At 43.0% G+C, this 16,438-nt stretch overlaps 1 protein-coding gene across 2 annotated transcripts in view; it reads left to right on the forward strand.

The window, feature by feature from the left end:
* LOC109901500 (R-spondin-2-like) overlaps positions 1-16,438 on the forward strand; it is an 85,732-nt gene that overhangs the window by 26,521 nt on the left and 42,773 nt on the right. For both annotated transcript variants that reach the window (XM_020497499.2, XM_031786536.1), the window contains one exon: positions 10,765-10,953. In XM_020497499.2, coding sequence (XP_020353088.1) covers positions 10,765-10,953 — 189 coding nt within the window. The remainder of the gene's footprint in view (positions 1-10,764; positions 10,954-16,438) is intronic.

Raw genomic sequence — 16,438 nt, forward strand, 5'->3', positions numbered from 1 at the left:
GATCTGTTAAAGTAAACTCTGAAAAAAAACATAGATCCTAAATCCTGACTCTTTCCAGCTGGAAAGGAGTCGGAGCCGAGTCCAACATATTTTCTGCTAAATTGGAACAGAAATGTGCCTTCAGCGCATAGGGCTGGTGTGCCCCCCCCCCCCCCCTCCCCCTTTCCATGTACCGACTTTAACAAGCTAGAACAATGTGTAGCCGTTCCGGGGGCTGGTTAACATTGTGTGGATGGTCTGTGAGTTTTACAGTGTAGAATTGGCTGTTCAGCCTCTCGCTGCTACATCGTAAGCCTCAAGGGTTACGTGGTTTGAAGAGGGATACAACGAGCGGTCGTGTCTCCAAGTTCGATACGAGGCCAGCCTGTTGGTGGTTGTGATGGTGTCCCGCACATCTCTCGCCCAGGGGTGGCACATCCAGACCCACTGAAATGAGAGGGATATGACTTCTCTCTCTCTCTCTCTCTCTCTTAGACTGAATAACAGTAAGCTTATACCATCATTGCGGGTAAAAAAAAAATACAATAATCGCCTAGTTGCTATGAAGAAAAGTCCACATATATAGTTCTGTTGGCCGAATGTTCTTCTCACCACATAAGAAGAGAGAACCTCCTAACCAGGCTGCGGCTTTGTGACTTATGAGGCCTGAGGTTTCCCTGCACCATGTCCTCCCTCGCCATTTGCATCCAATATCAATGAATCCATACATTTATGTAAAGTAATGTAAACTCTTTCAAAACTCTGGTTAGCTACTAGAGATCTAGTTATCCTAGCGTTATTAGATTGACATACCAGGGCCCTCCTGGAGTAGATAAGGAGACATATAAGAATATAACCTCTTGTGTTATGATGTTTGGTGCGTTTGACCCTGAATCCCCTGTACTGTATCATTAGCACAAGCTTCCCAGTCACAACAGTTCTAGTAAGGGTTTTCCCCCTCTACAGAGAAACATTAGTCATTAATCAGACCCTGAGTGAGTTTTGATGCATAGCAGCTTTAGTTACTCACTTAAAGAAAGCCTGATGATGAGAGAGAATGGACCCTGGCCCCGGCAACCCTCTTCCTCTGCCCTCTCATGACCTCCCATCTATCCCTGCCTTTACACAACTTCAACAAATGGGATCAACAGTAAATGAGCCCTAGTAATGTGGGCGGGATGCTCCCTTTTACTTTTCCAACCCGGGCGGTGGATGGATCGAGGGGTGACTCAGTGTGTGATTCCTACAGGGAACAATCAAAGTTCTCACATAAAAGAAACACCAAAAACGGATCTGCAATTTGCCTTATTATGGTTTATAAGTTACAGAAAGTTATAATGAGTCAGTGTGGTTGATGATGTCATGGAGAGCGGTAGGTGCGTGAGAGGCAGGAGGTGGTTGGCTCAGACCAGGCCCGGCTAACTCCCCTGCCTGCATGTGGGGCTTTGGCAGCTGCCGGTGATACCCATTACGCTTGTTTCAGAGTTGTTAAACGTACCTGAGACAGACTGTGTTCCTGCTGGATCTCACCGTGGGCCTAATTGCTCCTGAGCTGCATTCCAAACAAACCTCCCAACAACAGCACCGCTGCCCTGCTGAATGAAACCGCTACCCTCCAAACATGTTGTCATAACTCACATTATGGGCCTGTGTTTTGCATGAATGGAGGACCAAAGCTTTGTGTTCACCTGAATGAACTAGAATATCTCCCCCCAAAGTGGGCAGTGCAACTGGAACACTGTTGGAGGAACATGTTGCCGATCAGTTTAAGTTTGTTTCACCAGAACTGTTTGTAAAATGGAGTCTCATTGAAGCCCAGAGAGAGAGAGAGAGAGAGAGAGTTAAATGAAGAATGATTATTGCTCAACCCAAGCAATTGATTTGTAGAAACTTATCAGGACTTCCCAGCAACACAAAAACACAGCACATATTGGTTCAGTTGAGAAACTTAGCATCGTAGAATTGAGGCTGCCAATAAATACAGTGGAGGACTTCAGATATATGTTAAATTGCTCGCTGCATATCTCACACTGGCACATACAAGGAGAACCCTCAAACCCACTACCACAAACAAATACATGTCTGTGGCAGGGGGGTTTCTCACATGATCTACTGTAGAAAACCAATATTAACTAGCAGCTATATGTCAGTCCCATTTCACTATACAACCGTCACACTTCAAATGATTTGTAATATTTGTCTTGTCTGCTTGCTGTGCTAAGGAACCATTGTGGTGGTGTCTTCTCCAGTGATGTTAAAAGGGCCCCTGGTTTTGTAAATACAATACTTGAGGCACAGAGGGATCATTAGATAACCATCAGAAGTGGGGACTGCAGAGATGTTTTGTTTTTTAAGTCCTATTTATTCTGTGGTTGAAACTGTAAACTATGTTGGTTGATCATGGAGAGGGAGTAGCATTTCTAATGGTGTGTTCACTGCTCACATTCTCTCTCTCCACAGTAAAAAAAAAAAAACGGTGTTCTATGGCATCCATAATCTCACGATGACCATTACTGCTAGGCCTATGTTCTGGTGATGAAAGATGAAATGAAAGAGCTGAGCTACTACAGATGCCTTGAAAAAAAATCTAGTATGTGAACATGTCAAAATATGGTTTGCATATTTGATTGGTTGGTTTCAAATGTTTCTGCTGTTCGGGAAAACTATTTATGTACAATGTCAACTGCTGCCTATAACTTAGTGTTGCAAATTCACACAACATACCATCGCTGTGTGTTTAAGAGTGCACATGGGTGCCAAATTAGGTTATGGTGCTGTAATTTTCAGAGAGCCCGAAATTCCTCCAGACCCATGCACTTTTGATCGTCTCCTCTCTAGTGTGACTTCAAAACATGGCTATAGATGCTGTTTACACACCAGAGCCGAATGGCTTTCACTGTTTCGGTTGGAGGCACTGTAGCATGCGAGCTAAGGTGGTAGAGGCTTCTCTTTTGATATCTATCTGATCGCTTCACCATGGATCGATCTCCCCATCGGCACAGTGTCTCTGTCTACAGTGCACTGAACTGGTGGTGGTGGAAGCCATATTCCTCTAGAACAGTGGTTCCCAAATGTGTTATAGTCCCGTACCCCTTCAAACATTCAACCTCCAACTGCGTACGCCCTCTAGCACCGGGGTCAGCGCACTCCCAAATGTTGTTTTTTGCTATTAATTTAAGCCTGCCACACACACTATACAATACATTTATTAAACATAAGAATGAGTGAGTTTTTGTCACAACCCGGCTCGTGGGAAGTGACAAAGAGCTCTTATAGGACCAGGGCACTAATAATACTTTTGCTCTTTATTTAACCATCTTACATATAAAACCTTATTTGGGGCGGCAGGCATTGGGCCAGTAACCGAAAGGTTGCTAGATCGAATCCCCAAGCTGACAAGGTAAACATCTGTCGTTCTGCCCCAAAACAAAGCGGTTAACTCACTGTTCCTAGGCCGTCATTGTAAATAAGAATTTGTTCTTAACTGACTTGCCTAGTTAGATAAAGGTTAAGAAATAAATTGTTAATTGAAAATTGTGAATAACTCAGCACAGGTTAATGAGAAGGGTGTGCTTGAAAGGATGCACATAACTCTGCAATGTTGGGTTGTATTGGAGAGAGTCTCAGTCTTAAATAATTTTCCACACACAGTCTGTGCCTGTATTTAGTTTTCATGCTAGTGAAGGCCGAAAATCCACTCTCACAGGTACGTGGTTGCAAAGAGCATCAGTGTCAGGATACTCTGAGCACAGACCAATCCAGAAATCTGGCAGTGGCTTCTGATTAAATTAGATTTTCACAGAACCGCTTGTTGCAATTTTGATGAGGCTCTCTTGTTCAGATATTGGTATGTGAACTGGAGGCAGGACATGAAAGGGATAACGAATCCAGTTGTTTGTGTCATCCGTTTCAGGAAAGTACATGCGTAATTGTGCACCCAACTCACTCCGGTGCTTCGCTATATCACATTTGACATTGTCCGTAAGCTTGACATTATTTGCACACATACAATGATGGAAGGACCTGTGTGTTGTCCTTGTTAATGCAGACAGAGAAGACCTCCAACTTCATAATCATAGCCTCACTTTTGCCCCGCACATTGAATATAGTTGCGGAGAGTCCCTGTAATCCTAGAATAAGATCATTCAGGCGTGAAAAAACATCACCCAGATAGGCCAGTCGTGTGAGAAACTCGTCGTCATGCAAGTGGTCAGATAAGTGAAAATTATGGTCAGAGAAGAAAACTTTATGCTCGTCGCTCAATAAAAAAAACGTGTCAATACTTTGCCCCTTGATAACCAGCGCACTACTTTATGTTTTAAAAGTGTTACATGGTCGCTGCCTATATCATTGCATAGTGCAGAAAATACACGAGAGTTCAGAGGCCTTGCTTTAACAAAGTTAAAGAGGATGTCTTCCTTAATTAACCCCCCCATAAACGTAACGGACATCTACCAGGAGCTGTGAGAGGCCCGCCACGCCTGTTGACTCATCCAGCTTTAACACATAGAATTCACTGGCTTGTATGAGAAGCAGTAATTGTTTCAAAACATCTCCTCCCATGTCACTGATGCGTCGTGAAACAGTGTTGCTTGATGAAGACATTGTCTGTATAGTTTTTTGCGCCTTTTCCCCCAGTGTTGTCCCAGCCATATCCACAGCAGCAGGAAGAATTAAATCCTCCACAATAGTATGGGGCTTGCCTGTCCTAGCCACTCGGTAGCTCACCATATAAGACGGTTCTAGCCCCTTCTTATTAATGGTATCTGTTGCTTTGATACGTCTTAATTCTCACTCAAAAAACTCCTGTGGCTTATTTTTCAAATTGGTATATTTTGTTTCTAAATGTCTGCGCAAGAGCGAAGGTTTCATCGAGTTATGAGATAGGATTTATGCACATATAACACACTGTGGCTGAGGAAAGGCACTACTCCCAATATAAGTGAACCCCAAATCAATATACTGTAGTTCTCGTCATTTTTTTTGCCTCTTCGATGGTCCAACGTCCCTGTCTGTTGTTCAGTGCGTTCCCAGGTAAGGGGGCAGTAGCTCTTCAGATGCATCAGATTCACAACTGTCAGTGTCCATGCTAGCTGGGCTAACAAATGTAGAATTACTGATGCTAACTTTGGATGTGCTCGTGGGAGCAGAACAACTTGTGTCGTCGACAAGTGCAGGTGTAGTATTACTGGTAGTAGCAGTACTACCAGTAGAGCTGGTATGTGTCTCTATGGACGCGGGCCTTACTTAAAAAAAACATTTATCCATTTTCGAGCAAATGGAATGAGCAGCAGCTAAGTTTGGCTACATTCTTTTGTGGAATTCCCTCTAGAGAGTAACGGTTAATGTGATTGGATGTTAATTATTTTTGACTAGGCTACCTGTATTTGACATTGTGTTGTTATTTCTCTGAATACTAGATGGCTTCATTTTATTTTTGGCAGTGAAACGAGGCTACTCAGGCGAGAGAAAAAAACTCACCCAAATGTAAATATATGTTTTTTAATTAACAAAAATGAATCACATTTTTATTTGGTGTACCCCCGACGGCATTGCTCGTACCCCTGGGGTGTTGATTTTCTGACCTTTGTTTATTGGAATTTTTGAAGGATATTGTTGGTTTTCTGGACGAATATTGTATCTTGACCATATGTTCCTGCTAAATATCCAAGTCAATGTAGGCATGAAATTGAAAAGAACACGTTTGGACACCTTGTCGTCCTTAGAAAGCAAAACTGTTTTCCTTTTTTGAGCTTGTTTCATGTTTGGTTCACATCGATGTCTAAGAATTGATGAATGACTGAAACCAGCTGGCAATATTGATGTTTGAATGTGTTTGACACCGCTCCAGTAGGTTTAGTTGAGTTGGACAGGGCCACTCCAAACAGGCAGACGGACAGACAGACTTAATAATTGCCTCCCTTCTGACATACCTGCGGGCTGTGCTTTGAATGCGCTCCAGACTTCGACTTGATCCAAAGAAGTCTCCAAAGAACACTTACCAAACAAATTCTCACTCGCCTGGAGAGTGTTTCCTTCCTTCTTTCCATTTCTAACTGTAGGATGTGGGATCTGCATCGGATCCGAACAGTGTTGTTATCCTTCATCAGCATGTGTTGCAAGATTAGCAACGAGCAACATTTTTTCCCCAACAGGATCAAAGAGGAAAGGCATGGAGTGTGAGCCAGAGATGTGATGAGGCGATTCGCTGACGACGTTATCGCTGATTGATTGACCAGTGGGCTGAGGTGATCAGGCATAATGAACGCACAGTTAAATGGCGGCTAAATAGAAGGCAGCAGGCATATTAGTTATCAACCACTAAAAAGAGGTGAGCCAGAGGCACCGCTGGTCAGATCAATTGAGTAACTAACCCGCCCAGATGCCGAAAGATCGGGACATGCTTTGTGATAGTAGTGCCCCGCATTCGCCACTGTTAGATCCCAGAACCCCTTCTCTCCCAATGGGTGGGAAATGAACTCGCTAACTTCTCACAATTTTCATCTTCATTCTAAGCCTGGTTCCCCCTACTCTCAACGCTGTGTGTTAGCAATCATGTTTGGATGGGGTTTGGGAAAGGGGAGTACATTTGGCCAATTTACAGTGGATGTCAGGTCAATGTAAACATGCCCAGAGTGTATATTCTACATTAATGTATGGCCGTGTGAGGCGATGAGGAAGAAAAATACCCCCGTTTATTTTCTCTTTGTGGAGAGATTGACAGCATGAAGCCAGATATACAGTGAACATCAAAAGTACTGGAACAGTGACACATACATATTTTTGGTCTCTGTACTCCAGCACTTTGGATTTGAAATTATACAATGTCTATGAGGTCAAAGTGCAGACTGTCAGCTTTAATTTAAGGGTATTTTTTAATCCATATCAGGTGAACCGTTTAGAAATTACAGCACTTTTTGCACAAAGTCCCCCCATTTTAGGGGACCAAAGTATTGAGACAAATTCACTTATATACAGTGCCTTGCGAAAGTATTCGGCCCCCTTGAACTTTGCGACCTTTTGCCACATTTCAGACTTCAAACATAAAGATATAAAACTGTATTTTTTTGTGAAGAATCAACAACAAGTGGGACACAATCATGAAGTGGAACGACATTTATTGGATATTTCAAACTTTTTTAACAAATCAAAAACTGAAAAATTGGGCGTGCAAAATTATTCAGCCCCTTTACTTTCAGCGCAGCAAACTCTCTCCAGAAGTTCAGTGAGGATCTCTGAATGATCTAATGTTGACCTAAATGACTAATGATGATAAATACAATCCACCTGTGTGTAATAAAGTCTCCGTATAAATGCACCTGCACTGTGATAGTCTCAGAGGTCCGTTAAAAGCGCAGAGAGCATCATGAAGAACAAGGAACACACCAGGCAGGTCCGAGATACTGTTGTGAAGAAGTTTAAAGCCGGATTTGGATACAAAAAGATTTCCCAAGCTTTAAACATCCCAAGGAACACTGTGGAAGCGATAATATTGAAATGGAAGGAGTATCAGACCACTGCAAATCTACCAAGACCTGGCCGTCCCTCTAAACTTATAGCTCATACAAGGAGAAGACTGATCAGAGATGCAGCCAAGAGGCCCATGATCACTCTGGATGAACTGCAGAGATCTACAGCTGAGGTGGGAGACTCTTTCCATAGGACAACAATCAGTCGTATATTGCACAAATCTGGCCTTTATGGAAGAGTGGCAAGAAGAAAGCCATTTCTTAAAGATATCCATAAAAAGTGTTGTTTAAAGTTTGCCACAAGCCACCTGGGAGACACACCAAACATGTGGAAGAAGGTGCTCTGATCAGATGAAACCAAAATTGAACTTTTTGGCAACAATGCAAAACGTTATGTTTGGCGTAAAAGCAACACAGCTCATCACCCTGAACACACCATCCCCACTGTCAAACATGGTGGTGGCAGCATCATGGTTTGGGCCTGCTTTTCTTCAGCAGGGACAGGGAAGATGGTTAAAATTGATGGGAACTTAAAAAAAGTTTGAAATATCCAATAAATGTCGTTCCACTTCATGATTGTGTCCCACTTGTTGTTGATTCTTCACAAAAAAATATAGTTTTATATCTTTATGTTTGAAGCCTGAAATGTGGCAAAAGGTCGCAAAGTTCAAGGGGGCCGAATACTTTCGCAAGGCACTATGTATTAAAGTAGTCAAAAGTTTAGTATTTGGTCCCATATTTCTAGCACGCAATGATTACATCAAGCTTGTGACTTTACAAACTTGTTGGATGCATTTGCTGTTTGTTTTGGTTGTGTTTCAGATTATTTTGTGCTCAATATAAATGAATGGTAAGTAATGTATTGTGTCATTTTGGGGTAAATTTGATCGTAAATAAGAATAGAATATGTTTCTAAACGCTTTTACATGAATGTGGATGCTAACATGATTGTGAATTGTGAATACTTATGAGTGAGAAGGTTAGAGGCATAAATATCCTACCCCGTAAAAAAAATGCTAGCCTTCCCTGTTATTCTAATGGTGAGAGGTTAGCATGTTTGTGCTTCTGTAACTACTATTCACGATTCATTCAGGACTATCCATAATCATGGTTAGCGTCCACATGAATGTAGAAGTGTTTAAAAACATCACGTTTTATTATTTACAATAAAGGGGATTCCAAAATGACACAATAATACATTATTTACCATTTTAATTTCTATTGGATAAAAAATTATCTGAAGCACAATCAAAAGAAACAGAAAATGCATCCAACAAGCTTGTGGAGTCAGAAGCTTGACGTAATCATTGTGTGCTCGGAATATGGGACCAAATACTAAACTTTTGACTAATTTAATACACCAATAAGTGAATGTATCCCAATACTTTTGGTCCCCTAAAATGTGGGGACTATGTACAAAAAGTGCTGTAATTTCTAAACAGTTCTCCTAATGTGGATGAATACCTTCAAATTTAAAGCTGACAGTCTACACTTTAACCTCATAGTCATTGTGTCATTTCAAATCCAAAGTGTTAACATACAGAGTCAAATAAACAACACAATTGTCACTGTCCCAAGTCTTTTGGAGCTCGCTGTATATTGTCCAAGAATATTACTTTGAATATCATTATGTTATCTTTGAAAATGACATCAACTTCCCATATAATTTCTCTGTCAGAGTACACAGAAGCAGGTTGGGTTTTAACGTCCTGAAGAAAAAGAGGACGGCCTGTTTAGATTTGGATGTTAGAGTACGTGGCTGCAATGAATCCGATCTTCTCACAGTTCGGAAATATCTTGAAATGTGCTATCTGTCTGACATATTGAGGTCTCTGTTCGTTGCTGAGTGAGTAGTCGTGCAGTATGGAGATGAGCAATCAGTGATGAATAGGCCACTGAGTGCATTGGGTGCTAATCTGGACGTGATCGACGAGGTGTGGGGGTGAACTTAATCCCTGGAGACGATCACAGACACACTCTGATTAACACTAAATCTCAGTGTATCTACTCTCTCCATCTCGACACTCTCCAACACAGATTTTGTGTGTGTGTGTGTGTGTGTGTGTGTGTGTGTGTGTGTGTGTGTACGTACACGCGCGCACCAGGTGGGTCTTCTCTGTAAATCCTCAGTACTCTGCTTCAGTCTTCGAACACTGTGGTGGAAGAGTGAACCCCATGTCAAGCACTGACATCTCCTTGCTGCTGCTTCTCCTATGATTACACACTGCTGTTATAGTTCCACTTAGCAATTTCTTGTCGTCTTTAAACGGGTTGGAGAAATGTAATGTGCGAATTCATGGCCAACGGAGAAACATGCTCTGCTCAGTCTCCCACAGTTGACTTCTCCTCTATGATGTGTTATTAAGCACTGTGGTAGGTTGCCCATTCGGTGGGAGCTGTTACCCTATATCAGCCTGTGATATTTAAAAACTTGGCTCCGATCGATAGCGGTGTCTCTCGTTTGCAGCTATTGTGTTCGCCCAAGGACATTTTCTTGTAAACGGGATCGCTACGGAGTTTATATTAAGAGACGCTTATTGTGGAATGGACTGGTTGTTACTGGCTCCTTTGTCCTCCGCCGGCAACTCGATCCGGGCCCATAGTCAATGTGGTTTGGGGCTTTCATCGGCTGTCTCAGCACAGCGTCAATACAGTTCTTAGAAGGGCCAGTTCTGACCAGAATTAATGCAATATTCACGTTCAAAACCAATCACGATTCAAAGTTGCAGAGGGGATCCAAAGAGTGCATGAATGACAAATTGCTGAATGAGACGGATTTCCTACAAATTAGAAAATATCTTTGTTACATATCTGTTACTATTGTTTGGCTTATATTGTGTGATGGACTTTTCAACTGCTGACTTTTCCCCTCTGGTTTAGTCTGTAGCCTCAAGTGTACCTTTGTCCTCAGCTCTGAGGCCATCCACAGTTCTGTCTTACCACCGTGACAGGAACATGTTGTTGTTAGGCCCAGTGAACTCAGCTGCACTACCACATGTTAGTTACAGTAGTTACAGTGGAATATACTATCAAAGGCAGTTTTCATTCATACTGACGGTGCCTGTATTCCACACTCTCTCTAACTCAAACATTGTTCTAGGTTTGTTTTTTTTCTTCATTGCCACTGTGCTTCTCCCTGCTTTTTGGGGTCTAAACCGAGTTACTCTAAGGCACTTTGTGACCTGCTGATGTAAAAAGATTTGAGAAGAAATTTGATCGACTGATTGATTGATTGCTTGATTGGATTGCTTTACATGTCGTTGAAACTAATCACACTTCCTGTTTGTGCCTTCTGTCTCTCGTCTCTCTCCTGCAGCTAGCTATGGAGTGTACCCCATCTGCAAGGGCTGCTCGGTGTGCTCCAAGGACAATGGCTGCGTGAACTGCCAGCCCAAGCTCTTCCTGTTCCTGCGGAGGGAAAGGATGAGACAATACGGCGAGTGTCTCCACGCATGTCCGACGGGATACTTTGGCATTCGAGCTCCTGAGATCAACACGTGCTCCCGTAAGGCCTCCTTCCTTCATCCCTCCATCCCCTGCTCTCTCTTTTATATCTCCTCTCTCTCGTCACATGATTTATTGTCTCGTTACGTGCTCCTTATGCAGGGAAGAGGGAGACACACATGCATCACATTTTGAACGGCTGAACCATTAGCACAGGTGGATGTTAGTGCCGAGACAAGACTTTATTAAGAAGGGCCTTTCCTCCAGTGGAGACCAGTATAGGCCTGGACGTGGGATCTGAGGCTGTAGATGTCTGATGAATCCAGCTTCTCAACCAACAGTCCCGCTTGGTGAACATTTGGAGGCTTGTTAGAGCGTGTTGTGGATGGGCTTCAGAACGAAGGCTAGGAAGGATATTCAGACGTACTTAAATGGGCTGTTATTCAAGTTCTAGGCATACCTTGTTGCTTTGTTCTATGGAAGATTAGTAACGCTTACCAATAGTTTGTAGACTTTGCACAAACAGAACGCCGCCATGTGTAGATTAAAGTGAGTGGAATAGGCACTCACAGAGGGCTGGATGATGTCATTCTGAGGAAGAACAATCCTGATGATGATGATGTAAGGAAAAAAAACATAAATCATATTAGATACTTCCATTCATCGATGTCAATGGTATAAATGTATATAATTTTGTGTGGGCTTTATGTGTTCAATGTGTTTTCTGTGTGTAGTCAGCTGTATTCGATATCAGAATTGTTTTGGTCCCATGACCACCTAAAACAGACAACAACTTTAGACACAGATATTTTTATATTTGCTATATTAAAAACTGAAAGGGGAAAATTTAAAACCCAACAATTTCTCCCAGCAAAAAATATATATAAATAATAATAATATTACAAAATCCAATGAATTAAATGTATCCCTCTCCTCTCCTATTGGACCAGGTTGCGCCCTCATCTCATAACCTTATTTTAACATGGAGTCTGACTTGAGAGAGGCAGGCTTTATAGGTTTAGAGAGAGCCCGTGGTGTTGGCTGAGTGTTTCATGTGAAAACTGAGAAAGAACTTAAACCCTTTGGGTTCTGTTAGCCAAACTCCTGACAGACATGCTGAAATGAGGCCCCAGAGGAGCGTGTCAAGGACCTCTAGGCCCAATAATCCAGACGCGCAGCAGACACCGGAGGAGAAACCATTTTGCTGCTTACTCCCTCGCTCGCTCTCTCCAAACCTCCATGCAAATACGTCCGCTGGTTTTGTCAGTCAGAAAAATTGACTGAAATGCCTGGCTTGTCGTAAACTGCTGGTATCAATTGGATTTTCCCCTCGCTGAGACACCCGCTCCCCCTGCACACACATGCTCATCTCTCCATTCCCCACAATAAAAGAGGAGAAGGAAGGGCCTGCAGTCATTTCACCCTATCTTCACAAGTCAGGGAGAATCCGAGGAGAAAGACATTTTGTTCTTCAGCGGATAGTAATTCTTCCCCATCCCTCCCCACACCGTCTCTCTGTCCTGCGTGAAGTTAGATTTAAAGTGTTACTGACGTGCGGCATCAACGTGTGGCAAGTTAATCTGAGTCCTTTTCAGAACAAACTGATCCCAGAACAAAAATCTTACCATTGTCAAGTAGCATTAAATCTCGGCGGTCAGGCCTACTTTGATGTGATCGCAATTGGAGCCGTAACTTTGTAATCCCACTTCGCATTTGACCTTCCTCCTTAAATTGCACTCTTTATGTAATTTCCACTAAACAGTTTGGGTCTGTCGGCCATAACGGGCCGTTCTATCAGGTCGGCTCTACGAAGCTAATTGTCGGGTCACTGGGAACGATTTGTGGGCTAACAAGGCAGCTGGATTCTCCTTCTTAGCTCAAAGACACCGGGGTTCCTCCCCACCACCAGTGCCCCAGACCCAGAGCCAGTGCCTGCCCCTGCTCTCTAAGAGGCCTGGAACGTGGCATTACATCTCTGTTATCATGGTCTTTCAAAACAGCCTCTGAAATCACTTTAAGGAGCAGCTGCTTATTATTACACCACAGTTTGTCTGTGTGATCTTATCTCATTCAAGAATGTTTTGTGGACTGCCTGGGTAAAGGAAAGCCACACGGGAGAGAGAAAGGTTTACACACTCACTCCCAGGCCCAGCCGTGATGAGGCTGGAACCCCGTGGCTAAGTTCCTCACTCTCTTTCAGCCGCCACTTGACAGCTTGGCATTAGGAGAAGAACTTTAACCTGTGTGCCAATGTGCAGTAAGACTAGGTGACTGAAGCTAACCAGGCAACTGAACCAGCCAGTGGCTGAATTTAAAAGAGAGAGGGGGGAAGTTAAAGCTTGGGAAATGTGAGGGGAGGAAGATGCCTGATTCCGTGTAGTTTTTTCTCAAATTCCGTTTTCTCCGTTTAGTTTTTTAAGGTTTCAGTTTTTAAACTTTTTTTAATTTTGGGGGGGGGGTTTTGCTCTCAAAATCACACTTTTTTAATAGAAAACACACAAAACTGGATGTTCCAAGTCCATAACAATATTTTACCACACCAGGAGAACACTTTTGAGGTCTGGGAAAAATCTAAGAATTATTGAACTTTTGGTGTAGTTTTTTATTACAAGTAAGCACCATCCAGAGACCGTTGTTTGGTTAGCTGTGTTTCTGTAGCGCTCATGTGATTGCAGAGTTTGCAAAACAAATGGCTACTGAATTGAAGCAAATCATCATGATATCATTCTGCCAGGTGAGCATAGGCTACTTTATAGTTAACATTTTGTTTAGACTGTTTTGGTGAAAGCCTTTCCATCTACCAGCAGACAGTTATCATTAAAGCTAACGGCTACCCAAAGCACACTGTATACACCACACAGACAAGGGCATTCCTGTGCCGTTTCAGAAAGTGCCAGGAAAATACAAATCACTGATGCATTTTGTTCATGGATTTTCTATAAGTCCAATAAATGTCGTTAATTTCCTACTAAATTCAATAAATGTTTGAATATTGCGGAATTACGCTTTAATGTCTGGCTTACGTGATTCCGTCCACGTTTTACACATCTCTCTCTCTCTCTCTCTCTCATGCACACAAACACACACCTTTCAGCAGCTAATGGTGAAGAGTTGATATGATCCATAACTCCATAACAGCTGCAGTCATGGAGGCACTTATCAGCTCGGCAGACTAATACGGCTCTGCTCTTCTGTCTCTATGTCAACCTCCACCTCTACCAGGGAGATTTGTACGGGTAGATATTCACATATGGTTTATATACAGCCCAGTCCTGATAAGTGCACATATATACTGTAAGGCATGTGTAAGTTAGCAAACTGTGTGTACGTCTGTGGCAGTTGCACTAGTGCTAATGCAAACGAATCTGTCTACTTGCCTGGGACATCTATCTGCATTCTTTAGGTGTAATGCAGGCTTTTACATCATTATTTAATTCCCAAGCTATGGCATAGACGGTATCAGACATCAACAGTATTTTCATATGGGTTGGGGTGAATGGTGGATAACAGTGTGCTGAGTTTAACGGGAGGGAAAGTGTTGACAGGGACAGCATGTGAGTAATACTCCGAGCAAAACATCATCCCAAGGGCTGTGTTATGGTTTTAAACACTGCTGAGGTGGTTGGGGGGGGGGGGGGGGGTAGTTTGGAGGGTATCCTGGTGGACAAGGCTTGAAGTCTGGCATAGACTGACTGTCCCTATGTGCACCCCCTTCAACAAACACACAGAACACACACAGTGTGGCTAAGGGCCACAGCCGGCCCTTAGCCGCACGCACGCGTGCACACACTCGCACACACAGCTCTCCCTCAGCCACAGCTCTCCCACAGTCACAGCATGCTGTAATGCTCACAGAAACCCCAGCAACGAGCATTCCCCTGCCAGGATGAAAACCCTGTCAAGTTGAGGTCATAGATATGGCCAATATTCTGGAAGTGTGGTTCAAATATCACAGCTCATCCAGTGCCAGTATATATGCCACTCGAGACTCCCCTTGTCCGAGGTGATTTTTAAAACACAATATCTGATTTTATTTTATTGCCTCTCTCGTACTAAAAATTGGTTACGGAATATCATTGTTGCTTTTTGTTTCTGGTTTGTACCCTTTTATGTATTTATTTAAATGCCAGAGTTTTGGATGATTGGTTACACCTTTGTAAGATTGTTCATTTTTAAAGTGCATCACGGGAGTTTGGTGGATTCCGAGGTGGACAGTAGCCACACGCCAGTTCTCCGGGCCAATTGAGTACCGAAGTATGAGGCTCTGTAAAGGAACTAACTCGCAATACCATGAGCTACGTTGGCAGCACAGACAGAAACAGGCTACTCTGCATCGCCGTCTTCCTATGTGTATTTCCATTGCACATTTTAAACAGAAAATTACCATTTGCTTTTGGCCTTTGCACCTTACCAAGGGACAGTTAATCGTCACAGCTTTTACAAACCACAGTTTAGACACACTGCGAGACAACACAATGGACACAACCAACTGACAGGCCTGTCGTGTCTCTTCTCCACCGGCCCATTCTGACTGACAGGAACACCGGCACTGTCTCCCCCAGCAGCCCCATGCCAGGGTGTTGAAGAGCATCCACGTGGAAAGAAAAGAGAATGTCAGAGGGGAGAACATGCAGCCTTGTCCTGTGCCACGAACACCTGCCATCCATCAATCCACATGACATGGCTGGGTGGCAGCTAGCAAGCCAAGGGTTAAATGTCAGCCAAACCTTCTGATTTAGAGAGTAGGTCAAAGCGCTATTAGGTGAGTACTAGGCTAGCTGCTTCCTTCAGACCCGCTTGGAGAGGAAGGCTGGAAAAATGGGGTTTGTTTTCCCCTGCTTCACTGCCAGAGCTTCTTTCTGTCTGATCATGGACATGGACACTGCCGCTGCCTGCCTGTTCAACAGCAGGCCTGGTTAGCATCCTGGAAGACTCTTCAATAGACTGATGATTGGCTTGACAACCTAACCCCCATAGCTTACAAGAAAGGCCCTCTCTGGGCTCACAACATATTCTCCAACTTTTGAAAAATGATTTACAGTTTTATTTTTTTATTTTTTTTACATGAATACTCATATAAATAAATCAAGTGATGGCATATGTCCCATGTCAACCCAATCTTATACAGAACACCTCTGAAATGAACAGTTGCTTTGAGTGTCCCTGATCAAATTAGGAGATTTTCGATCCAGACCACAGCAGAGAGAGAGGGGAGAGTCGCTTCCAGCTATATTCGCAGGATTAGATCACGCTTTTATAGCACCGTGATTCAACTCCAAATGCAGTTGACATGAATACCACTAACTGAAAAAACAAAAAAATGGAAGCAGTCACATTCATACAAGTGCAACCATGACTTTCCTTTAAAAGATGTTGACTCCTCAGCTTTGAATTCCTACCTTAGCAGAAACATCTAGTTTTTTTTTAAACATCCTGTATTAAAGGTCCAGTGCAGTCAAGAACTAGATTTGCTGTGTTTTTCAGTATATTTCCACGTTATGTTGTTGGCAAAATACTGTGAAATTGTGAAAATGATAATAATGCCC

Source organism: Oncorhynchus kisutch, linkage group LG13 (assembly GCF_002021735.2).
Source record: "Oncorhynchus kisutch isolate 150728-3 linkage group LG13, Okis_V2, whole genome shotgun sequence".
Lineage (NCBI taxonomy): Eukaryota > Metazoa > Chordata > Actinopteri > Salmoniformes > Salmonidae > Oncorhynchus > Oncorhynchus kisutch.